At 43.1% G+C, this 27,014-nt stretch overlaps 1 protein-coding gene across 1 annotated transcript in view; it reads left to right on the forward strand.

Annotated features, from left to right (window-relative positions):
• The window catches only part of LOC310858286 (CSC1-like protein 2), a gene marked incomplete at its 3' end in the record, with an annotated part of 73,063 nt that overhangs the window by 28,678 nt on the left and 17,371 nt on the right, over positions 1–27,014 (forward strand). Inside the window, exons 4-12 of the mRNA XM_083764392.1 lie at positions 5,010–5,048; positions 9,134–9,224; positions 15,082–15,119; positions 15,200–15,342; positions 21,408–21,459; positions 22,062–22,170; positions 24,188–24,258; positions 24,903–24,983; positions 26,307–26,430. Coding sequence (XP_083620518.1) covers positions 5,010–5,048; positions 9,134–9,224; positions 15,082–15,119; positions 15,200–15,342; positions 21,408–21,459; positions 22,062–22,170; positions 24,188–24,258; positions 24,903–24,983; positions 26,307–26,430 — 748 coding nt within the window. The remainder of the gene's footprint in view (positions 1–5,009; positions 5,049–9,133; positions 9,225–15,081; positions 15,120–15,199; positions 15,343–21,407; positions 21,460–22,061; positions 22,171–24,187; positions 24,259–24,902; positions 24,984–26,306; positions 26,431–27,014) is intronic.

Raw genomic sequence — 27,014 nt, forward strand, 5'->3', positions numbered from 1 at the left:
GGGGGGGGGAAGAACTTCACCCAGTTGATGGCTGCTCAGATGGCTTTGATGAGAGCAAGTTTAGTTTAGTTTAGTTTATTTAGGATCCCCATTAGCAGTTACACCTGGCAACAGCTGTTCTTCCTGGGGTCCTCACAGAATAATATACATATACAAAAAAAGAGAGAGACATTTTAAATAAAAACAACAATACAGATATCACAAAAGGGGGAAAAAAAAGAAATACATTAAAGCATAACAACTACGGTCAGTGCATTCACTCTATATTACATGAACTGGTATATTGACATAAACAGAATTATACAATCAAAGAGGGGGAGGGGCATCCTAGGCTTGCATTCTGAGGAAAGAACGCGTGAGGAAGTTGCATAATGAATAAATTGGGGAGACAAAGGGTTGAAAAGAAAAGAGTTGCCATTAGGGACCAGTCTATAGAGGTCGCATCAATAATGCCAAAATTAAAATACTACTTGGTACGTTGGCACGATATTATGAAAACATGCCATATGCCATAACTGTGTGGAATATCGCAAGATGATATGACTCATGATAAGTTAATACATATTGAGTTTGAATATCTTTCTGCCTTTTAATAGGCTTCCTGCTAAAATAGAACCCATCCAATGAATAGCTTAATGTATGCACACATTGAAAGGAAAAAGAAAGACTGAAACTGAAAATCAAAGAATATATATTCAAAGATTTTTCACGATTTTTCAAAAATAGCAGACCTACAAGTTCGTAGCGCGCCACTCGGTGGTGCGCTATGAGCTTGTAGATCTGCTATTTTTCAATTGCTAAAGCATAGCAAAACACCAAAAGGGGTTCCCGCCCCAAAATGGGTTAAACCATTTTTGGTCTAATCTAAACAAAAACATAATTTATACCTGGTTAAAGGGAGGCTCAGGCTACACACACTCAAATCTGTGCAAAATCGTATATAATTGTATTTTCTTTTTTTAGGATAGTCCTTAGAACTTCTTCCAGTGAATAGGACAGAATATAATTTATTTCCTGTAGGTTCATCGCTTGATTGGTAAATCTGTCAACACCTGTGACAAACACGTTTGTTCTCCTACCTGGATTGTTCAAAGTAATAAAAACCGGAATAGCAACTTCTCTCCTGCAATATGTACAGTATGTTGCGCATGTTGATATTGCGATGCATTTTCTATAATGTAGACAATATTGTGCAGCCCTACTACTGCATGGTGAAACAAACATGGTAACTGCGTCGACTAACGTCATGCCACCAAAAGCTGTTAATATGTTTGATTATATTGTGCAGTGCCCACTGCCCAGTCAATTCCAAGATGGCTTCTCTACCCACTCAGCTCAGGCTCAGCTATGTTTATTTATTGTTATTGTCTCCACCAAACTTTGCACACACACACACACACACAGTCACACACTCCCTGGATGCCAATGATGAACCTCTGCCCCACATTTTCCAGAACGGTCTCTTATAGCGCCACCAGAGGCCGACTTTTGTAAAACATTTCTTCTTTCCTACTAGGCTGGGGAATATATCCCAGCCTTTTCACATTGGCCTGTTATAGCGCCACCAACAGGTGGATTTTTGCAAGACACGTTTTTGGAACAAAATGCCTCAAATCATCCAATTGCCATCAAAGGCGTATAAGAACAAATGGCACCATTTTCACACTGGCCTATTATAGCGCCACCAGGAGGCCACAACCTGACCTGCCCTGGTGGAGACCTGTGCCCACGAGGCAGGGGCACTTTTTCTAGTTGGCTTTGATTTGATCATTTCATTTTGTGTCTCTTTTTTCATTTTTATTTTTCAATAAAATGTGTTATTAGGATAATAGGGATTCAGGTGTCGGAGACAACACAGGATTAACAGAAATTGAGGAATGAATGATATTCCCTCGGTCAGTAAACTGCCCAAAAATAAAGAAAAACATCCATGTCACGATGAATGTCAGAGGACAGTGTCAGCTCTCTCTCTCTCTCTCTCTCTCTCTCTCTCTCTCTCTCTCTCTCTCTCTCTTTCGGTTTAACAACTCAGCGAGCAGCTAGGGACATTACCCAGAATCCCACAGTTGACAGTAGGGAAGGGAACAGAGCCATGGTGACGATAGAGAGACAGACTCTCTGGTGACTGTTTTGTGTGTGCGTGCGTGCGTGCGTGCGTGCGTGTCTAAGGACGGGGCGGGGGGTTGTTGGCTGTTTGCCTGCTGACTCAGAGAAGTCACTGCTGGCAAACCTATACAGTGGCATTAGCATTTCGCGGCTGTAGGGTGGAAACCTTCTAAATCCATTGCTTTCTGCATAATATATGGCATAAAAAAGGAGAACCTGTGTCCCACTGGATCCAATATAGTTATCATTTAGTCACAAGTGCCTCCTGTTGATATTTTTCATTGGTTCAATATTCACTATAGTAGCCCCTGTGAACTGAACAGAACTGACACAGAGTATCTGTGTCATTTTAGATTTTAGTTACAGTATGTACACTAAAAATGTGTGCAAATCTTTGAATAATATATTAATTTTGAATGCGAACAATTTTAACTCAAATCTTTGTCCCTGGAACTAAATATTTTTTAGATGGTGGTCGGCGGCCAAATACATATCATTTTATAGGGGTCCTCGACACGAAACAATTTGAGAACAACTGATGTATATAGCAACATAATGTTTTTCAGAAAACTCTTTAGAAGCCATTTTAGAACGGGCCTCAGGGTCTTATAATCTCTGTGTACACAGTGTTGAACTGAACACAGTATACTCTGAGGTGTTGGTTGCGAACGCAGTGAGCCACTTACTATGACAGCAAGGGCTGAATGTCTGTGTGTGTGTGTGTGTGTGTGTCTGTCTGTGTGTCTGTCCCGCTGTTACACCACCCGCCCGCCACCAGAGGGCGCAGCTGTAGCACACACACACACACACACACACACACACAGGGCGCAGCTGTAGCACACACACACACACACACAACCACACACAGACGAGCTGCGTTCGCTTCCCGCGTTTGCGCGTCTTACTTGTATTATGTAGTATTTACCCAGGGATGTACTCTCACAGTTAACCGGAAGGCTCGCCACAAAACACGCTTGCCCCGTTTTTTCCCCCCCCACACTTGCCCCCAGTGCTTCTTGTATTCTTGTCCGTTTTACTGGTTAGAAATAAGTTAGAAATAAGGCATAATTTTACTGAGGTTTACGTTTAGGAATGAGGTTAGGTTTACATTTAGGAATTGTCTGGTGGCGATGACAAATTTATTTGCCCCTGGGGCGAGGCATGTTTTAGGGCCAGCTTTCTGGTATTTCTCTCAGGCTGTGTTTACATGGTGTCGCATGCCACACACCACCACTCCCCCAAAACCCTACAACAAGCGGTCGTTCTGGGCCTGATTCCAATGTCGTCGTCCCCCCCCCCCCTTACAGACTCACTGATTTAGGCCCGCATCAAGTCCGCTATAGGCAATAGGGGCCAGCTAGGCACTCCAATGTTGAAGCGCTGGGCCCTAGTGGTAAGAGGAAGGACTGCAGGCGGACCCGTGGATTCATGACGAGGAAACCCCCGTGCAGCTGAGCTTTAACATTGAGCGCTCGGTTGCACTTCCGCATTTGACCTCCAAATTTTGGAGGTCAAATGCGGAAATGCGCCCAAAACGCCACTGAGCAACTTCCAACTGACATGAATAGCGGAGGGGGCGGAGCTTCGCGCCAGATCAGTCTCTATCCTTTTAACCCATTCTGAACGGGAACCCATGTTGGTGTTAGCATCATGTTATGCTTTAGCTATTGAAAAATAGCAGATCTACAAGCTCATATCGCGCCACCGAGTGGTGCGATACGAGCTTGTAGGTCTGCTATTTTTGAAAAATCGAAGACACTTTTAGAATCTGATCTCAGGTCAGAATGGGTTAATAATGAAACTGTCAGGATGTAATAGACATTTTTAGAATCTGATCTCAGGTCAGAATGGGTTAATACTATATGGCTATAGGGCTGTCGTTCTCAAACTCCTTCGTGCCAAGGACCCCCAAATGGATACGTGTGCGTTGACAGGAGAGTGCACGGAAGTAGCCTTCCACAGGGATGAGATACTGTACGTCTGTGGCAGGGCTGCTGTCTGTCTCTCTATCTCTCTGTCTCGTTACAGTACATGTGCAGTAAAAGTTGTGGTTCCATTGAGTCATTTTAGACCCTGATGATGTCTGGTAGGACACCTACTGGTTGACAAGTAGTACTGCCTGTATATGGATCTATTGACGCAGATATTTATTTCATTTGAAAACACAACAGTTTTGGACATACAAGGTTTCCAACCGATGGCACCGACTATGCCTTTCTAGACCGATGTTTACCGATGATGACACGTTTAAAGCGTGCGCTCATGCGCTGTGTTAATTATAAATGCGTGACATTTCATTTTGCATGGTATTTTAAAAGACAACGCTATAGTACTACTTAGTGACATGACGGACGGAAATTACACACGTTTAAATGTATTCATCCCCACCAGGTGAGGGATTATGTTTTCACTCCTGTGAGTCTGTATGTAAGTACGTCCGTCCGTCCGTCTGTCGCACACAGACAGTTGGTTTTGTGTGGTATGACAGTCTTCATTGTGCGTGTGTGCGTTGGGCTGAGAAGTTGACCTCCACTGCCATATACAGTAGCTAAATGGTCAGTGAGGTCATTTGGGAAGCAGGCTCGCCCATGTCTACAACATGTGTCCTTGAGCAAGACACTCAAGCACCTAACTGCACTCCAAACCACACGCCACTCCTCATCATGACCATCTGAGCAGCCATCTGCTGGGTGACGCTGAAACAGAATAAACCCCCTGTGGGACTAACGGAGCTCTCCCTTTCCCAGATAACAGCTGACACCCGATATCCGGGGGCTGGATTAACCAATGACATGATTTTTGTTTCATTTTGAACGCCCCGCCGCCTATGATTTCAACCCTGTTGTCAACCCTTCTGTTTTTTTTTTCCTTTGTTTTGTTTTGTTTGTTTTTGTGTTTGTTAGAATGAAGAACAGATTCAGCCACATGGAGAATCAGGAATAGTATGTTGATGTTTATTTCCTGTTGTTGGTCTTCCTGGGGGTTGACTCCTCATTTCCTCCTCCTGTTTGTTTTCACTAACTTGCGATTTCACTCAACACTTACTTTTTATCTCTGTTAAGACGTTCTTTTTTGCAGGGGGTGTGTGTGTTGTGTGTGTGTGTGCGTGTGTGTGTTTGCGTGTGTGTGTGCGTGTGTGTGTGTGTGTGTGTGTGCCCACCCGTGTGCGCCTGCCAATGTGTGCTGCATGTGTATGTGTGTGTATAGGGCCATGCACGCACGCATTCAGGTGGACTCACATGTGTACATGCTAATGAGTGCACCTGTGTCTGTGTGCGTGTGTGCTAACATTTTCCCAGCCTGCGCAGGTGGAAGCTCTTCTGTCATTGGTGAAGGTCCATTGGTTCCACGTGACCTTTGATGCTTTTCTTTGACCAGCAACCTCTTGCTATGTTCTATCAAATTAATGTTGGGCTTTTCCACTGCGTGCGTGCTATACAAGCTCAGCTCCACTTGACTTGGCTTTTTTTTCAAAAGTTTTTATCACCTCAGTTGAAGTCCCTTAATATGCTTAAACCTTTTTTATTTATTTATTTACTATTTTGAAAAACATTTTAAAGTATGTGAAAATAGCCGACATCTACATCGACACGTTTGCGAGCTTGGATATCGGCTATTTGTTGTACATGTATAATGCCTTTTTCTTCAGTATTCCAGTCCTGCACTGATTTACTTTACTTTACCAGTCTACTTTACTTTTAAACTTTTATTGCACCTCCATCGAGCACCTGGTTGATTTCACATCACTATATCATGGCCAAACAGCCACCGTTTGCAGTGGGAAACAACAAGTACGCCGAGTGGAGTGGATCTGGTGTGCCTTCAGTGGAAAAGCCTCTCTAGGTTGTCTCTCCTGGTGTGTGTGTTATAACAAGCTCTCTAACCCTGCCCTGTTTGTTTTGCTTGTTTTTACATTAACATTAACACAGCCGAAGACGAGACACGGTGAGAAGGTAAACCGGGGTATAGTGGTGTTACTTGTGACGTGAACCCAGTTTGGTGCTACTTAATTTAGACCAGTTGGACCACTAGCGTATTTTCTACAATCCTCAAGGACCACCCGCACCTGCCCCACCACAACGATGCATCAAACTTTTTCATGTCAAGGTCAAGGACCCCAAATTGATATTCCTTTGGCGGAATATCTAAATACTGAAACAAGCAAATTTTAAACTATCTGGGGTGCACACAAAAGCCAAGTAAGCGTTTGTTGCACGTGAAATATCGCTTTATGCTTGGTGCTCAAGTACTTTGTTACTGTAAACCCCCTGCTGATAAAACTGAGCATAGCTTTTCTGTATAGACCGATTCAGAAACGGGTCTCATGGTCGCAGCCTACGTATTTCCCGTAGGCGGAGACGACATATCTGCGGTTTCCCCGCACCTCCTTCTACTACAGTGAATGGAAAAGTGACTGATGTTAGTCTGCCTCAAACGTTACTCTTTTACCTGCTTTTTACTAACACTGACATTACAAAGTTATGCCCAGAACATCGGGATAAACCTGTGTAGTTTATGGCTGCTCCAACAGCAACATTAAAAAAAAAACAAAAAAAACGGAATGTCAAAATATCTACCGCGGTGGCTGAGACCAGAGCCATATAGTAATGGTTGAGACAAAGCAGTGCAAGGTCCTGAAAGATACAAAACGTCAGTCTTACCCAATACCCAATCTTTCCGTTTCAGGAACACAAGGCTGCTGTACTTTATACCTCATACTAAGCCTTAAAGTATGAGGTATAAAGTACAGCAGCCTTGTGTTCCTAAAACGGAAAGATTGGGGTATTGGGTATGTATCTTTCAGGACCTTTCACTGCTTTGTCTAAATTGTCTCAACCATTGCTATATGGCTCTGGTCTCAGCCACCGGCCGCGGTAGATATTTTGACATGTTGACACTATACTGAATGTTGCCACTACTGTTGGAGCAGCCATAAACTACACAGGTTCATCCCGATGTTCTGGGTTAGTGTTAGTAAAAAAGAAGGTAAAAGAGTAACGTTATTGATGTGCTGAGACCCACACTTTTACACTGCAGTATTGCAGTGGTATTTTCATGTCACAGACCCCTCAAATTGATATGAATTTGGGCCCCCGCGTCTGAAAATGTGTTTAAAAAGTATATTCATTTTCAGTTTGAGTGACTTCTCTTAGTTTAGCAGCAGTTATTGCTAATTAAGCAGCTTTGGATCGGGGACATGCAGTAGATGTGGTGGGATAAGTGTCCTAATTGTCTCAGGGCTAATCTAATCTCATAATCCAACCATATAGAATCAGATTATGATCATAACCAGGGTGCCATCACCACCACAGACATCAATGCCGTCATCATTTCAAACATGAGCCTCGGTCACGATACAACGACATTGTGAGCTTGTAAATGTTTCCGCGTGTTCCACCATTGCAGAACAAAGTATAACACAGAGCTTAAATGTTTAATCAGACTAATGAATTTAGTCGATTCAATTATTATTATTGTCATGTTATTTATCTATCTATTTATCTGTCTGATTCGATTTGTTGATATGCAAGACATTTTACTTCAAGGGAGTAGTTCACCGCAAAAATGTCACTCTATCACTTAGCCTACACACCCCATTTGTTTTGTTTTTGTAAGCGGAGTTTCTCTCCAGTCTTTTACTGAGTGACTCCTACTGACTGAGTGACTCAGATATCACATGTTTGGAATGCAAAAGAACAAAACAAAAAACTTCCAGGCTTCATGGGGTTGTGTAATTGATAGAAAATAAGCCCTTTTTTAAGCTATAGATGAATTCAGTTATTGCCGGTTCGAAATGTCAGTTTCGAATATAGGTTTGATTAATTGCCCAACCTTTAAAGTCTATCCCGCTCAATGTTATAAGATCTATAGAGACAATATCCCGCTATCATTCCTTATAATGTATAGCTCTTAGATTATGCTTCTTGATTGTTGAATGTGTTTCGTGCTTAGCATCCTTGGAATTAATATAATAGTAAATGCTACTAATGTGGTATTAGTGATGTATTACGTGACATTATTTTGTAAAAATCTTTGCTCTAGACTAGATTGTTTGGTCAGTACTAACAGTAGTCTCCCGGTCTCTACAGCTCTTTAGTAAACGGAAAATGCATGTTCAGCAAAGGATACCAATTTCATCCAATCAGGAGAGAGACATGACTCGGGTTAACCCATTTTGGGCGGGAACCCCTTTTGGTGTTTTAAACATTACGTTATAATTTAGCTATTGAAAAATAGCAGATCATACAAGCTCGTAGCGCGCCACTCGGTGGTGCGCTACGAGCTTGTAGGTCTTTTAGGTATTTTTTAATCGTAAAAATGTGGCGCAAAGTGAATGTTTTTAAATTGAAGCTGATAAAATGATCTTTGTGAGGTTCTCTCCACATTAGATGACTATATGGTATCCCGATCTGAACGTTTATTTTCGTTTTTTTTTATTGAAGAGCTAGAGAGAGGTTTGCTGGAAACAAACGACACTGTAGCAAAGATTACTATCATAATATAGAACTTTAGCTTTTTAACGTATCACTTACATACCCACTTTAATGTATGTAACACTAGACACTACTCATAACTGTTTCTTTTTTAAATGTATGGGAAAAAAAGATGAAATATGGAGATGCAAGGTTTCTGGGCCAACACAACAGTGATGATATATATGCACAAAGCTGTAAGCCTGTGACATATTGATGGCGGTATATAGACCATCACCACAACCAAAGATTTAGTTTTTCCAGTGTATTCGATGTATTTAGATATTGGAGAAGAATTATTCTTTAACCGTGTGTGTGTGTGTGTGTGCGTGTATGTGTATGTGTATGTGTGTGTGCGTGTGCGTGTGCGTGTGTGTGTGTGTGTGTGTGTGTGTGTGTGTGCGCATGCAGGCTAACATCCTAACATATTCTGTTTCTTCCTGCTTTGGGGCTGTCATATATTTTCCTTCCTTCTGATGAATTGTGTGGTTTTCTTTCTGTCTTGTTTCTTGTTTTTTTTCCTTCGTTTCGTGTGTTCTCTCGCTCTACCTCAGTGTCGCCTCGGCCATGCACTCGGAGACGCCGGACCGATACGAACGCCTGACGTCGGTTTCCAGCTCCGTCGACTTCGACCAACGAGACAACGTAAGCACGACCAAACCAGTGTTGTTTTTGTTGACTAAAACTAAGACGAAAAATGTTCGTCGACTACCTTTTTTCACTGACGAAAACTAAATGGAAACTAAATGAAAACTAACCTATGATGACTAAAACTATAAGACTAAATATACTGACAATTTCGTCAATAAATAAAAACTAGACTAAAATGTTAGTGGACGAGAGATCCAGTATGAGTCATTTTACACTTGGTTGCATGCTGAAAATAGAAACGACGGCATCAAGGCCTGCCAAAACACATTTTAGTCGACTAAAATAGATTTAGTTGACTAAAATGTTATGATATTTAGTCGACTAAAACTAGACACATTAACACTAAAACATTCCGGGTGACTAAAATGTGACTAAAACTAGATGAAAACTATTCAAGAGACTATGACTAAAACAAAAATAAAAAAAAATGCTGCCAAAAACAACACTGTTCTCTAAATATCATAAGCTTATACTAGACTAAATCTACAGTTGATTGATCGTGAAGACTGATTCTACTCTTGGGTTAGCATGCTGAAATTAGCCGATCTACAAGCTCACAATGTGTGATGTGACCGTTGTGAGCGTAATTATTTAGTTTGTTTATTTCGTTTTTGTCAGTGAAAATAAAAAAGCCAGTCGACGAACATTTTTCCGTGATAGGTCTGTGAAATCAACACTGACACACACACACACTGACACGCTCACCTGGCAGACCTCTCCTGTGTGCCTGGTGGTCAAGAAGCAGATCAAAACAATCGCGGCAAATGTGTCACTTTTATTTAATTTTTCTTTCTTTTTTTTTTTTTTTGTGGAACAGGGAAAATGTTACCTTGCTTATTTGTGTCCGGGTATAGCTCAGTCAGTAGAGCTCTCGCCTTTTGGACCACGAGGTCATGGGTTCGATCCCGGCCACCGCCAACTCAGCGTATGAGCAGCACCAGTGGCGTGCACAGACATTTAGAGGGGCAGGTGCTCAAGTGAAAAAAGGGCACCTTGTGCAGCGCATTTTGGGGCGGGAACCCATTTTGGTGCTTTAGCTATTGAAAAATAGCAGATCTACAAGCTCATAGCGCGCCACCGAGTGGCGCGCTACGAGCTTGTAGGTCTGCTATTTATTTTAATCGAAGAACCACTGACATAGAAACATAGCTTTAGATTGTGGGGGCCTAAATAATATAGTAGAAGCGTTTTTTTATCAAGATTTGATCAATGTCACCATGGTCTACACACTACAAATTAAGGAAAAAAAATAAAACTTTTTTTTAAGAGCAAAATTGCCAAAAGGGCAGGGGGTGCTCTAGCACCCCCTAGTGTCTATCTGTGCACGCCACTGAGTAGCACGGTGCAGTAAGTAGTGGGAGCTGGTGGTAGGTGTGGCGCTCCACCTCAGCGTGGGTCTAGCGCGCATTGTATAACGGGGACAGACTCCCGACTGGCTGATACCGACAATAAGCCCCTCTTGACCTACTTATTATTTACAATTTAGGCATATATCAGATCTCTTAATCCAGTGCGACTTGCAGTGAGCAAGGTAAACGGTAGGTAATGCATCAAATGCATAGAGAATCTAGGGTCATATACCAAGAACCTAGATCATCGGTCTAACTCTACGTTATAATAATATCCAAAAAAGATATACTCTGTACATAGAAATCCTATACAAACTAAGAACATTTTACTACGGTAATAAAAACCAAGTGTAGAGTCAAACACCCATTTATTTGATTGCAGTGTCAATTATTTTGCAACCAGCAGGAGTGGAAATCGGAACACCTTTTAACCCATTTTGGCCTGACGTCGAAATAAAACAAACGTTTGTCGCTTGTAGATCTGCTATTTTTCAATAGCTAAAGTATAACATAATGCTTAGTTAAAACACCAAAAGAGGTTCCTGCCCAAAATGGGCAGTGGTTCCCAAAGGTTCTAAAACCTCAAGACCCAAAAGAGAAATTATAGACCGGTTTGCCCCCGGGACCCCAATAAACTAGTGAAAATGGTGGCGCGCTACGAGCTTGTAGGTCTGCTATTTTTTTTTAAATCGAAGAACGACTGACATTTTTAGAATCTGATCTCAGGTCAGAATGGGTTCATCAGACCAGTGTGTGTCCAGTGGAAACCACGTATGAATCTGATCTCGGGTCAGAAATGGAGTTAAGCATTTCCCATGCAAGTGTTTGGGAACCGGTGTTCTATAAGCCGTTGCTTCCTCGTTGGGATCCTTTTGCCTCGCCTATACAGCAGACGTTACAACTCCACCGGCTTGTCATCATGCGTTTAACCCTTGACCTACCTTGTGACCAAACGCGTCTCCCCATGCATTGCCCCGCCCACGGCAGGCCCCTTTTAGCTCCTCTATTGGCTGAGCTCCTCGTAAACCCATGTTAACCCATGCATTGCTGGGTCAGACCAAGGGAGCGCGTGGTGGAGCCGGAGGTAGGGAGGGGAGGGGAGGGGAGGCGTGTGTGGGTACTGTCCACGCACGTGTGTGTGTGTGTGTGTGTGTGTGTGTATGAGAGACAGAGGGAGAGAGAGAGAGAGAGAGGAGGGAGAGGGGGGGGGGGGGGTAGAGAGATAAATGGGGTAGAGAGCGTGTGTGAGAGAGATGTAGGCAAGGGACAGAGAGAGACGTCTTACTCAGTTTGACACGGATTTGCACCCATTCTGACCTGAGATCAGATTCTAAAAAATGTCTTCCACATCCTGACAGTTTTCCATTCTGACCCGAGATCAGATTCTAAAAATGTCTTCTATATATATGTCAGTCGCTCTTCGATTTTTCAAAAATAGCAGACCCACAAGCTCGTAGCGCGCCACTCGGTGGCGCGCTATGAGCTTGTAGATCTGCTATTTTTAAATAGCTAAAGCACGACATGATGCTATAACACCAAAATGGGTTCCCCCCCAGAATGGGTTAAGGAATTTCTTCAGTGTGTTCCGTTGGGTTTTTGTATTTCATACAGACCTGCTAACTCTACATCATTTATCACAAGAGATTGATTGATTGAAATATGTATTAACAGTTTGCAGAATCACAGTACATGTCAAGCACAAACCGCAATACGAAGACTGTTAACTGTGAGTGGACGACCCCATTTAAGCGTCACGCTTGTTGACGAGAGGGTCCACCTAATTGTTCAATTCATCAAAAAGGAACACGACATCATCATAGACGAGTGGTTTTTACACCCCCCTTGTCGAGATACAATGAGTACAATCACACAACCGGAGGCAGGTCGAAACACGACTGGTAAAACGAGTCCCTGTTTAAAGGGATGGTTTAGCCTCGGCGCCCAGGCTTTGTTGACTTGTTCATGCTACTAACTGCCGTTTACTTACTTCCGACCCCTGTTCAAGTATCACTGTACTGTACTCTCAATTTGCTTGTCTAGAGAGAGTTGGGGGGGGGATGGGTGAGGATGAGCAAGCTATAACTGTATCTGTACATGTGTCTGTATAGTCTGTATTGTGCACTGTCTATTTGTGTAACTGCACTGTACTGTGTGTAATGTATTTCCCTGTGTACGGGACCCCCCCCTATATGCTGCATTTCAAGGGCCTATCCTTTCAATACAATTCTGAGCTAATCCTTTTTATTTTCGTTCACATTCGGCTCAAAAATGAAAGTTTCCACCGCCTGTTTTCGGCCATAAATCCTACCGGCTGGGCCAGGCTATAACGATCATTTGACTCCACTTGTGAGTCGCAGACACATTTTTATTGGTCCCTTTATTTATTATTTTGTTTCCTATACGTTTTGTTTTTATTTATTATTGTTTAGTCCATTTTGGGCGGGAACCCCTTTTTGGTGTTTTAACTAAGCATTGTGTTATACTTTAGCTATTGAAAAATAGCAGATCTACAAGCTCATAGTGCGCCACTCGGTGGCGCACTATGAGCTTGTATGTCTGCTATTTTTGAAAAATCGTGAAAATGCGGCACAAATCTTTGAATATATATTAGTTTATTTTTATTCGACGTCAGGCCTAAATGTGTTAAAAACAACAATGGTTTATTTTAGTAATGAAGTAGAAATAAAAGAAAAAAATATATTTTTTTCTTCCTTTTTGTCGAGGACAGCCCTGTAGGCCGCTATGTTACGATTCAGAATGCTCCCACACACTCCTGAGTCATACTACTGACAGTGCCGGGCGGAGGCGCGTACACTAGGCCAATTAGCTCAGGTGCTAATCCCTGCAGGTTCTAGTCGCCCGCTAATCCACTTTGTGCTCTGTGTCTCCGTGCTGTTTCCGAGTCTTAACCACTTGAACCCCAGCTGTTATCCTCGACTGTCTTAGGTACATAATTAGCCAAAACAATTGCAGATCTAACAAAATCACAAGTGCGACGCATTGGTATAGATTGGCGTGTAGATCGGCTATTTCTTTTTTTTTTGGCGAAGAGATTCAGCACTGACAGGGAAAAAGTTGCAGTTGCAAACTAGAGTCTGGTTCTCTTATAAGACCGACGGGAGTTTAAGTGGTTAAGAGGTCAGTGTGAATTCTCAGCGTGGTGTCTCTCTCATACCCTGCTGGCCTGTGGCAGGCTTTGGGGAACAGGGGTCAAGAGGACAGCGTTGTCGAGTGTTGTCGACACACCGTTGAGCTCCACACCATGTTCAAAAGCGTCCTCCTCTGTCACTAGTCTAGGCCTGTCACAATTATTGTCTCCACCATAGCCGAACGCATGGGGAGAGTATGTTTTGCACTCCGTCCGACGTCCGTGCGTCCGTCTGTCGAGTGGCGCGCTACGAGCTTGTAGGTCTGCTATTTTTTTTTTATCGAAGAGCGACTGACATTTTTAGAATCTGATCTCAGGTCAGAATGGGTCAATCAGACCAGTGTGTGTCCAGTGGAAACCTCGTATGAATCTGATCTCAGGTCAGAATGGGTTAATTCCATCCCCTTTGGCTAAGATTGCCTTTCAAAGTTTGCAGGATTTGGTCCATTTTGAACAAGATGCCTCAAATCTTGAACATTGCGTGCATTTTCCGTGAAATTATGCACACACACATTCCCACTAGGCGGAGGAAATGCCATGCACTTACTCCTGCATTTTTCCACATTTGCCCGTTATAGCGCCATCATGAGGCCATTTTTGCTAAACATTTCTCTATATTACTCGTACAGATTTTATCCATACATCACGCAAATCGTTATACACTATTCAACACAGATCTGTTTTATTTTTCACATATTAGGCCTACTCCTACACATTTTGTCCAAACATCACAAACGCTATTATCCTGGTGGAGACTTGTGCCCTGAGGGGGGCACTTTTTCTAGTTACATAATCGCCTAATCACCATTATCTGAGATAATCATAATATTTTTTTTGCGTAATCGTCATCATCATGTCAAAATTTTGCCCATGTTTTTTTTTTGTCATCAAAGTTTTTTAATGATTTTTCAATAAAGCATACACAATTCACATGACTTACACAAAAGAAAAAGACAAGAAAAAACAAACAAAAAACAAAACACAACTAGCAGTCAAAAAAAAGAAAACCCCTGGACAAAACACCCCTCCACACTCTGTTGTTGACACTCGTGATTATGTCATATTATGTAATGTACAGATACAAATTGTTACTGCAACCATCCTTTGACATATAAATAAAAGTAGTCCCATATCTCATGGAACTTCCCTTTGACGTTGTTCAATTTTTGCCCATGTTGATTTTCAACCATTTCATGTTTTGGTTTTCTTTCTTTTTTTCTTTTTTTTCCTTTCTTTCTTTAGGCTATAAGGTTATTAAATTAAATCATACATCATTGGTATGGGACAATGTTGTTTCCCATTGCCACATTGAATTGAACTGAATTGAATTGAGTGTGATGATCTTTCTCCACAGGGCTTCTGTTCCTGGCTCACAGCTATCTTCAGGATAAAGTAAGTATTCATTATTGGTTTGTAATGATTTCTAAATTAATATTTTGTAGCAAATGTCGACCAAGATTGTTTCTCTGCAGGGACGAGGAGATCAGGGAGAAGTGTGGAGAAGACGCCGTCCACTACCTGTCCTTCCAGAGACACATCATTGGGCTTCTGGTTGTGGTGGGCGTGCTCTCCGTGGGGATCGTCCTGCCAGTCAACTTCTCTGGAGACCTGCTGGGTAAGAGAATAATATGGCACCTCCCTCACCAGTGGTGGAAAATAACTTAGTACTAGCCAAGTAGCAACGCAGCACCGTATAGCCTACAGTCCCCCCCCCCCCCGCCCCCCCCCCCAACTGGAAGCGCGTCCACGCACGCCAGCCAGGAGCCTGCAGGCTCGACTGACTGGGGGGACCTCCGCCCCAGGGAGGGAGACTGTTTTGGGCTGTCGACTATACCCAGGTTAAGGTCTGTGCCGCCTGGGAACATACTTGTAGAGGTTACCCAAACACACCGCTGCCACCAATGTAGCCTCGGCCGGGAGGCGAACCCGGGTTCCCCATTCCAATGGCACGTACGTTAACCAGTCGACTATAAAGAGTCATGACCCGATAGCCAAGTAGCAAACGATGCCCGAGCCTACACTAGTTCCTTTGATTACTATTACAAAACATACATTGAACACGTCAGCCCGGGACACGGTGGCACAGTTGGTATAGTGCTGTGACGCCTGGGTTCGATTCCCGCTCGGGGTGCTGTGGGCGCTGGCGGCGTGTTTCCTCCTCCGCGTCATCAGTGCCCATATACCCAAGGCGGGGGTTGGCGAAAGGGCCTTTCTGTGTGGAGTTTGCATGTTCTCCCCGTGTCCCCTATAGGGTAGGTACCCTCACATAAAACATGCAGTAATCCTGGTCTCTAAACTGCCTTATAAGCGTATAAACACTTCAGCCCTATATACATTTCGGCCATTTGAAAATAGCCGATCTGCAACGCATTGTGAGCTTGTATAGATCTGCTATTTTCAACACATCTGTATGCCTTTGAAAACCTGAAATGAGACTTTCTAGTGAGTACTTTCTACGTTTGGTGCTTGAAGTGCATTTCGATGCAAATAACGTTTGTACTTTTACTCAAATATATTTTGAATTCCGGACTTTTACTTGTGTGATCTAAAGGAAATCGAAAATGAAATGCATTTTGTTTTTTTATTGTCCATTCTACAACTCAATTAGGGAGAGACTTTTTAATAAGATATACCCAAACCATAAATTTGTATGGTTGGAGGACTGAAGTGCCTGTTTCAAAAGTACACCTTTTCATTTGCCTCATTCCTTGAAAAAGGCCTGGTCAATGAGGAGGAGGGCCATTTACATGTAAAACGGCCTTATGTTTATTTTGGTTTTGTTTCGTTTTTTTGTTCGAATAATGTACAAATATGTATGAACAGGAAGGACTGTATAGTGTCAGTTGTATTCAATGTATACTCTGTGAAATGTGTCATAAAATTCCATATGGGATGAGGTGTGACAGTGAGGTTCATTCTAATCCAATACATAGTATATTGCATATATATAATGCCATACATAGTATATTGCATATATATATAGTATCGTGCTGGTTCTCAAAGTGAGGACCAGGGACCCTCTGGGTTACTTATAGGCCTTTACAGGTCTGTAACTCTGAGACCCCTTTTCCACCGGTTGGTTCCCAGTGGGAACCGATTCAGTTCTTTTTGGTTTTTAGTCCATGAGCCAGAGCTCCAAAATTGAAACGTTAATTATGAATTGAGTGCCTGGGCAAAACCATACCTATATTAGATTGTTATCACCATGAAACTTCCCCAATTGAGAAGACAATGATTTATTGTATTACTAATTTTACATTTTTAAATATGCAAATGAGGCATTATGTAGGAAAATATGCAAAATAATCAAAAATATGAAAAAGGTACTACTGTGGAAGGGTTATCATGTATTCATTTACTTGTATTGATCCTATAAACAATTTAATATAGGGTATAGTTTGCCCACCAATTTTGGAGCTCTGGCTCATGGACTAAAAACCAAAAAGAACTGAAGCGGTTCCCATTGGGAACCAACCGGTGGAAAAAGGGGGCTCTGAGTTATGGTGGTCCTAGAAACAACAAAAGTTTGAGAACCACTAGTGTTGCAATTGTATCGGCAGCAGTCTCACGTCTTGCTATTCCACACAAGTCCACGTAACCACTCCGACAGTGTGATTTAAATGTGATGGAACTATTTCTGGTTACTCAAATGTCGGATCCGGTTGCTCCGGCTCCAGATGCCAACCTCGGATCAGAAGAGATCAGAGGAGGTGACAGTTCTTGTAATGCCGTATACTGACATTACTGTATGCACACTGATGGAGCCAAATAGTTGTAGAAGACAAAAACTCCCACTATGTTGTTCATTTTAGATTGCATTTGAAATGATCCTTGGAGGAAAGTGGGTTGTTGCAGTTGCAAGGTGACAAAGAATGGATACAAACAGCAGAAGATAAGAATAGAGTTTAAGAAGTAGTGTTATAAATGGCAGATCTACAAGCTCATAGCGTGGCACTCGGTGCTGCGCTATATGAGCTTGTAGATCTGCTATTTTTTTTTTGAGAAATCGTGAAAATGTGGAGCAAATATTTGAATATATATTCTTTCAGAGCGAACGTTTTTAGCTCAAATCTTTGCTTCTGGGGGGGGGGGGGGGGGTCCCTGGAACTACATATTTTCAGAAGGGGTTCGGCGGCCTATTAGGCCTACATATACTTTTTGGGGTCCTTGACATGAAATATTGAGCACCACTGGTATAGAAACATAGTTATTTCAGAAAACTGTCATGATTTAGAAGGCTTTTTTTTCTTCATTTCGATGTCAGCCTAAACGGCGGTTCTGCACACCGTCATCTAGGGTTGCCACCTTTGAGATCTTGAAATAAGGGACACTCTTTACGCCTGCTGCGGCCTTGCGGCGCAGGCGTGTGCGGCAAGGCCGGCAATAAGTTGAAGCAATAAGTTGAAGCAATAAGTTGAAGCAATAAGTTGAAGCAATACATGAAGCAATACGTTGAAGCAATACGTTGAAGCAATAAGTTGAAGCAATACGTTGAAGCAATACGTTGAAGCAATACGTTGAAGCAATACGTTGAAGCAATACGTTGAAGCAATACGTTGAAGCAATAAGTTGAAGCAATACGTTGAAGCAATACGTTGAAGCAATACGTTGAAGCATTAAGTTGAAGCAATACGTTGAAGCAATACGTTGAAGCAATACGTTTAATTTAATGGCATTTCTATCTCTGGGACCCCCAATTCATATTGTAAAATCAATGTTAATTTAACTCTGATGGTCCATTTGGTTCCATTTGTACACTCTCAGAGTTACAGACCCATAAGGGTCCATTTGGTTCCAAACTATAATTTAGCTGGGGACCCCCTGGAACTCCCTCAAGGACCCCTGGGGGTCCCCGGACCTCACTTTGGGAACCACTGGTTTAAGCTACTTTAGGTAGTGTGTGCCTCCCGCTAGAACAATTGTGCTGACTTTAATATTTCCTGTGTTTTGTTTTGTTCATTATTGTTAAATTCAGTGTTGACGTGTAGGGGCTATTTAGGAAAATAAGGAACAAACTGCATTCCTTATTGGTTCAATAAGGGACGCATCATTTAATTCTCAAATTCTGTATTTTAAGGGACGGGTGGCAACCCTACCGTCATCACATCTGAAGCAGGTGTACCAAACATGCTAGCTGCTGTTAGCTTCTCCACATTGGAAGAGAAGGACGCTGTGTCCTGTACACAGACTAATTAGTATATATGCAGACATGTGAATATGTGGTTTTATTTGTTATTTTTTTATAGTCAGAATTATCACGATAGACGGATTCCTATGGCGGGAACCGACAGGACCTCCGTCGAAATCAGGTAACATGACGGGTCTAGACTGGTTTAGACCGGTCTAGCTGTAGATTGGTTGTCGTGCAGTGGGTAGACAAAGTACTAAAACCCCCAGTACTGCTATTCTACAGACATTTCTGTATTGAAAATAGCTATTTTCACTCTATTTTAAATAGGGCTTAAGTGGTTGTTATTATTAATAATAATAATGTACTTTTTCCCCTTCTTCTAAGCGAAACAGTGGAAGCTAGGTGAGGATACGGGTAGATGTGTGTGTAGATGTAGATGTGTGGTGTCAGCTGACAGCTGCTCCACATTAAAGTCACCCTGGAGAACTCCTATAGACTGCCGGTTCCATTCCCTGCACTGGCACTATAAGTTGGTTGTCCCTGAGCAAGGCACTTGAACCAGTGACACCAGTACAACAGTAGAAGATGGGTTGTACTGGTCAGCTCCCAGTACAACAGTAGAAGACTGTGTGGTTGTATTGGTCAGCTCCCAGTACAACAGTAGAAGATGGGTTGTACTGGTCAGCTCCCAGTACAACAGTAGAAGATGGTTGTACTGGTCAGCTCCCAGTACAACAGTAGAAGATGGGTTGTACTGGTCAGCTCCCAGTACAACAGTAGAAGTTGGGTTGTACTGGTCAGCTCCCAGTACAACAGTAGAAGATGGGTTGTACTGGTCAGCTCCCAGTACAACAGTAGAAGTTGGGTTGTACTGGTCAGCTCCCAGTACAACAGTAGAGGATGGTTGTACTGGTCAGCTCCCAGTACAACAGTAGAAGATGGGTTGTACTGGTCAGCTCCCAGTACAACAGTAGAGGATGGTTGTACTGGTCAGCTCCCAGTACAACAGTAGAAGTTGGGTTGTACTGGTCAGCTCCCAGTACAACAGTAGAGGATGGTTGTACTGGTCAGCTCCCAGTACAACAGTAGAAGACTGTGTGATTGTACTGGTCAGCTCCCACGACAACAGTAGAAGACTGTGTGATTGTACTGGTCAGCTCCCAGTACAACAGTAGAGGATGGTTGTACTGGTCAGCTCCCAGTACAACAGTAGAGGATGGTTGTACTGGTCAGCTCCCAGTACAACAGTAGAAGACTGTGTGGTTGTACTGGTCAGCTCCCAGTACAACAGTAGAAGACTGTGTGGTTGTACTGGTCAGCTCCCAGTACAACAGTAGAAGACTGTGTGGTTGTATTGGTCAGCTCCCAGTACAACAGTAGAAGATGGTTTTACTGGTCAGCTCCCAGTACAACAGTAGAAGATGGTTTTACTGGTCAGCTCCCAGTACAACAGTAGAAGACTGTGTGGTTGTACTGGTCAGCTCCCAGTACAACCGTAGAAGACTGTGTGGTTGTATTGGTCAGCTCCCAGTACACCCGTAGAAGACTGTGTGGTTACTGGTCAGCTCCCAGTACACCTGTAGAAGACTGTGTGGTTACTGGTCAGCTCCCAGTACAACAGTAGAAGACTGTGTGGTTACTGGTCAGCTCCCAGTACACCCGTAGAAGACTGTGTGGTTGTACTGGTCAGTGGTCAGCTCTCAGTACAACAGTGTCAGTATATCAGTGATTTTACTGGTCAGCTTCCAGTAAATGGTAAAGGTGCATATATTATAGTGACTTTGTCCAATGTGCTTTACATAGATTGTGCATTTCATTCACCCATTCACATTCACACACACATTCATAAACTGATGGCGGAGGAAACCATGCACGGCACCAACCTGCTCATCTGGAGCAATGAGACTCCCGATGCGTTGTGTGTGTGTGTGTGTGTGCGTGTGTGCGTGTGCGTGTGCGTGCGTGTGCGTGTGCGTGTGTGCTGCCGTACTTGTAGAAAGTTCGATTCAGTCGACTCGGCACCATCCGAGTTATGTCCGGAATCTAAGCACAGAATCATAAATCATGTTTTGGGAAGAGCGTTTGCCCCAACTGCCACTCAAAATGACTACTGACCAATCACAGCACGTCTTTCCCAACTCCAGCATAGTCCAGTCCAGTCCAGATTGTTTCAGAATTTGCTATACAGTAATGGTCCAAGAGCTCCAAAAGGGTTGAGAAGCAGTGTACTACAGTATGACAGCTTGTGTTTTCCTGTGCTTATATGTGCTACTGTCACTTTAAACGAGTTTCACTGTCGGTTCACCTAGGCTTTTTTTCTTTTTTTGTAATGTTTTTGTGATGTCAGACACGTGTAGTGGCACAAGCTGTGATTGGTCTATTTTTGCGGTGACGGATCAACAGACGGATCCTCTGCTGTAGACAGCTGGTACCCTCATCGAGCTCTGTGCGTGCGTGCGTGCGTACGTGCGTGCTTTACGTGCGTGCGTGCATGGTGTCTGTGCGTCCTGGCTAATAATGTTAACATTCTCCACTCTCTTCCCCTCCAGAAAACAACGCCTACAGCTTTGGACGAACCACGATAGCCAACCTCAAGTCTGGGTGAGTCGTCGTGTATCACCTGGAAGTAAACTCGCTGCATGTACTCATATGTGGGCCAGGGTGGCACCTGTCTGTCTGTCTGTCTGTCAGGAACACCTCAGTATTTGGACCTGTATGCAGAATAATCCAGGCAACAACGTCTTGCACTCAAGCACTTTTATTTTAACTTATAAAACCCTCCCAGGGCATACATTACATAAAGTCCCACTCTCGGGAAACACTAGTGTTATAATAGAGCAACCTAACCAATAACACATAGTCCCTAATATACCTCCATGCTCATTAACCAAAGGGGCGACAGACAGTGCGTCCTCCCGGGTTTTGGGAGCCTCGCTGGTAGGTGAGCCAGTAGGTTTGCGACAGCAGCGGCGACACAGAAATGTGTGGGGAGGAATTAAATAAATAAAGGACCTGCACTTCACCCTAATATGGATATTCACTTCACTTTATGCTCATTACAATAATGGTATAGAGCGTTAATCGGGTCTAATAATCAGACCAGTGTGTGTCCAGTGGAAACCTCGTATGAATCTGATCTCAGGTCAGAATGGGTTTAAAGTAACATAATTTGTTGTTGTTGTTGTTTTTGTTCACCCTTTCAGGACCAACCTGCTGTGGCTGCACACGACGTTCGCCTTCATGTACCTGCTGCTGACCGTCTACAGCATGAGACGACACACCTCCAAGATGCACTACAAGGAAGACGACCTGGTCAGGAGCTATGAAATAAATCATTCACCTTTCTGTTTCATTTGGTCTGCTCAGGAGTATCCACCCCTTTCCTGGGCTGTGTGTGCTCCAGTTCCTGTCGATTTGATCCAATGAAAGCCAATGAAACTGGTCAGATGACCAATGATATCCAATGAAATCGACAGGAACTGGAGCACACACAGCCCAGGAAAAGTGTGGATAGGACAACATCCATCCACTGTTCTGTTGATAGGAGAACCCAACTACAGTAGTTTCACCCATTTAGGCCTGACGTCGAAATTTAAAAGAAATATATTTTTTGAAATGTTTTTTTTCTTCTGAAAAACCTCATTTTTCTATATCAGTGGTTCTCAATATTTCATGTCAAGGACCCCCAAAAATATATGAAATTGGCCGCTGACCCCCCCCCCCCCCCCCATCTGAAAATGTGTTGTTTCAGGGACCACCTCCCCAGAAGCAAAGATTTGAGTTAAAAACGTTCGCTTTGAAAGAGTATTATATTCAAAGCTTTGCACCACATGTTCATGATTTTTCAAAAATAGCAGACCTACAAGCTCGTAGCGCGCCACTCGGTGGCGCGCTATGAGCTTGTAGATCTGCTATTTTTCAATAGCTAAAGTATAACATAATGCTTAGTTAAAACACCAAAAGGGGGTCTGGTGTTCTGTTGATAGAGGGAGGACCCTCATTTCTAACGATACGGCCGAGCTTATACAAAACAAATTAAATCAGCTAGAATTAGATAAATGCAAACTTAAGAAGAACAAATCAAATCGGTTAAGCCACGAGATAAACAAATGACATAAATGATAAATGAAATGCAGCAAATCATCGAAACAAATCGGTTAGAACGGGTATCCAGTGGTTCTGTGTGACTGTAACATAGTTATTTTTAATAGGATTCTAGACAATTTGTCAGCATCATTCTTATAAATGAGAGAAAAGTAAAGAAGTCCTCTTTTCCTATCACCACAAAGGCTTAAAACCAAAGCTATATAAGGCTATATCATTTAATTCAATTTTTATTAAAGTGTCAAATCACAACAAGTTGTCTCGAGACACTTTACATGGACCGACAGAGATCCACCTTGGGGCAGCGGTGGCCGAACGGTTTGCGGAGCGGTCTTGATATCGGAAGGTCGCTAGTTCATATCCCCGGACCGGCACGTTAAAATTACCACCGCTGAAGTGCCCTTGGACAAGGCATTGAAACCCCTACCATGAAATGTTCTATGAGCAGGGCCTGGCTGTAAACAAGTTTCCTTTCCACCCAGAGCAAGCCATTTTGTGACAGTGGTAATGAAAAACTCCCCCCCTTAGGAAGAAATGTCAAGCAGAACCCGACTCTAGGGCGGGCGGCCATCTGCCTCGACCGTGTCGGGGGAGAGAAATATATATAAGACTTATATTTAAACATTTCTTCAGGTAAATGACATTCTGCCTCTCAGGTGTTGTAGGGCAGACACCTGCGGTTCATATACCGCATCAAGTTATAGGCTTTCTTTGTCAGCTTTCCCTATTTGGACTGGCCTATTGTGGCCAGTCTCTCTCTCTCTCTCTCTCTCTCTCTTATATTGTACACACACACACATGTTGAGTGGTTCTCAAAGTGGACCCCCAGGGGTTGAGTTTTCAGGGGGTCCCCAAGCTAGATGATTTCACTAAGTCACCCGACTACTTCTTATCTTAGGACAGGCCGGGATGTTGTCGCTGTCGGGCAGAAACATTTTGGTGTTAGCATCATGTTGTGCTTTAGCTATTGAAACATAGCAGATCTACAAGCTCATAGCGCACCACCGAGTGGCGCGCTACGAGCTTGTAGGTCTGCAATTTTCTTTTAAATCGAAGAACGACTGACATTTTTAGAATCTGATCTCAGGTCAGAATGGGTCCATCAGACCAGTGTGTGTCCAGTGGAAACCTCGTATGAATCTGATCTCAGGTCAGAATGGGTTTTAACGAGTGTGTCATCGTCATCTACCAGAGTTCACATGTGGTAACCTCCTCTCTCCACCAGGTGAAACGCACGCTGTTCATCAATGGCATCTCCAAGTACGCCGAGGAGAGTCACATCAAACAACACTTTGAGTGAGTCTCGCTGAGCAAGCTCCCACATGTTCACTTCTGTCCAAATGGAAAAGTGCGTGCGTGCGTGCGTGCGTGCGTGCGTGCGTGGCGTGCGTGCGTGTATGCTTGCTGTACTCACCAAATGTCCACCACAAGTATTGTGGGATTTGAGAAGTAGAAGACATCTCATTTATCAATGCAACGTAGAAACCAGCTTACATTTCAGCCCAGGAATGATCCTTATACGCCCACGTGAGATCTTTACAGACCAATCCTAGCGTACACATAGAGGGCCCTATCATTATTATTCCTAAACTTATTTGCCACGTTTTACTATTTTGAAAAACATTTTAAATTGTTCAACTGGCCAAGCTACATTGTTGACGTTGTGAGCTTGTAGATTGACGTTTAGAGGTTAGGTTCAGTGGTTATAGGGTTAGATTTATGCCTTACTTACATTTAGTTGCATGCCGGTATCACACACCATAAATAGCAGATCTACAAGCTCACAGGTGCACAACGCGGGGCAGTGCCGGCACCGAGTGTTGGTTTTCTGGTTGTGTAGATCGTGTGTGTGTGACTTATGATGTTGGAGTGTGCGAGAGTGCAGTGTACGTGTGTGTTGGTAAAACTAAGAACGGATTGATTTTTGTGTGTTTCCACAGACAGGCGTATGAGAACTGCATCGTTCTGGAGGCCAGGGTCTGCTACAACGTGGCCAAGCTCATGTCCCTCAACGCAGAGAGGTACAGGAAGAGCCTGAGTTTTAGTTTTATTTATTCGCACAATAAAAACTGTACAAAAACGTAACATCATTAACCCATTTTGGACTGAGGTCGATTAAAAAAAAAGGCTTCAAAATCCGGTCCATTGGTGTGTCCTGAAAAACCCATGTTTCTATGTCTGTGGTGCTCAACCTTTTTCATGTCAAGGACATCTCAAAATATGTAGTTTCAGGGACCCCCCCCCCCCAGAAGCAAATATTTTAGTTAAAAATGTTCGCTCTGAAATATATATGCAATGATTTGCGCCACATTTTAACGACTTTTCAAAAATAGCAGACCTACAAGCTTGTAGCGCGCCACTCGGTGGCGCGCTCTGAACTTGTAGATCTGCTATTTTTCAATAGCTAAAGCATGACATGATGCGGGAAAGAATGAGGAAAGAAACCCATAAAGGGCTGCCTTATACATGGTTCTCACAAAAAATAAGAAACAAATAGTAAGTTAGACAAAGTAATCCATTTTTATCCATTTTTTAACTAATGAAAAGTATTAGCAAAAGAGCTTGAGACTAAATAATATCTACATTGGATCCTTTACATTTTTATGTTTAAATGTCCTGAATAGTTACAGTTTCGGAGATCTGTTGCTGTCGGGTGGAACCCGTGCTTGGTGCAGAAACGGCAAAGTAGCAGACCCACAAGCTTGTGGATCTGCTACTTTCACTGTTTACTTCTTTTTTTTGAGTGGTGCAACCACTCCCTTACGGAGCTATGTTTGTTTGTGGGTGGGTGGGTGGCTGCCTGCCTGCTAGCCTCGGAAACCAAGACGTTTTTATTTCCAGGGAGGAAACAAAAGTCTGGGTCTGAGTCCACTTCAATTCGGCATAGAGTATAGCGCAAACGTCGATCACTCTCTGCTGATTTCTGATCGTCTGTACCTTTGTTAAATTGACGCACACACGCACACCCGTACACACACACACTCCTCTCTCTCTCTCTGTCGCTCTAATGAATTAGTCTCATGTCCAGCAGCTGCGCACAGTTTCTCCCGAGCTACCTATGCCATAGAAAGCATAGGTGAGTTCCAGGCTACCTGCCTGCCTGCCTGCCTGCCTGCCTGGCTGGCTGGCCGGGTACGAGCACGAAAACAGCATGGTTGTTTTTCACCACCTGTGCGCAACCTCACGAACACACACAAACGCACACGCACATTATTAACTCTGGCGAATTTACGAAAACACAGAAAAAGTCGTTATATGGAGATAAGAGGTTTCTGCCCCGACAGCAACCATATAGAGTGTGTCACGTAGAGAGAGTACAGTATGTGTGTACATAATGTCTACAGGAAGAAGACGGAGCGCAGTAAGAAGTTCTTCACAGACCTGATGGCCAAGGAACACATGCCCACCATGATCAACCCCAAGCCCTGTGGTCACCTGTGCTGCTGCGCTATTACCGGATGCGAAGAGGTATACCAATCATACTAGGACTAGTACCTAATACCTCTATACAATAGAGCACCGAAGTCTGACGTCAATATCGGTAGAGGGCGCAAATCCACAGGTTCATGTACTTTTTTATTTGCATTATAATCCCCATAGGAGGGATTTTAGATCGCCTCATATAAGAACTGTCACCCCGGCCGTTTCACTCATATGGATACTGACAACTGACTGAAGCAGACCATATCATTATATGAGTGACTGACTGTCGCAAACGATACAGAGACACCTCCCTGACAATAACGCAGAGACAGCTTGTTTCTTTTTGGACCACAACGCTTATAGTAGACGATTTTAAGATGACCCCATGTTATTCTCCATAGAGAAATTACTTCCGCGAACCAGGGGGAATCGAAGGGATGAGCGAGTTACGTCAGGACTTCAGTGCTCTATGACTGCTAGCATTAACGCTATTGTAGTGAGGGACCATTACCAAAAGAAAAAATCTACATTACTTCCTTGTGTTTGTAAAAGGTGTCTTCTAGCCCCATTCTGGACGGGAACCAGTTTTGGTGTTTTAACTAAGCATTTTTTTTTTTTTTTTTTAAGAT

This window comes from Protomyctophum parallelum (assembly GCF_964188405.1).
Source record: "Protomyctophum parallelum genome assembly, chromosome: 5".
NCBI lineage: Eukaryota > Metazoa > Chordata > Actinopteri > Myctophiformes > Myctophidae > Protomyctophum > Protomyctophum parallelum.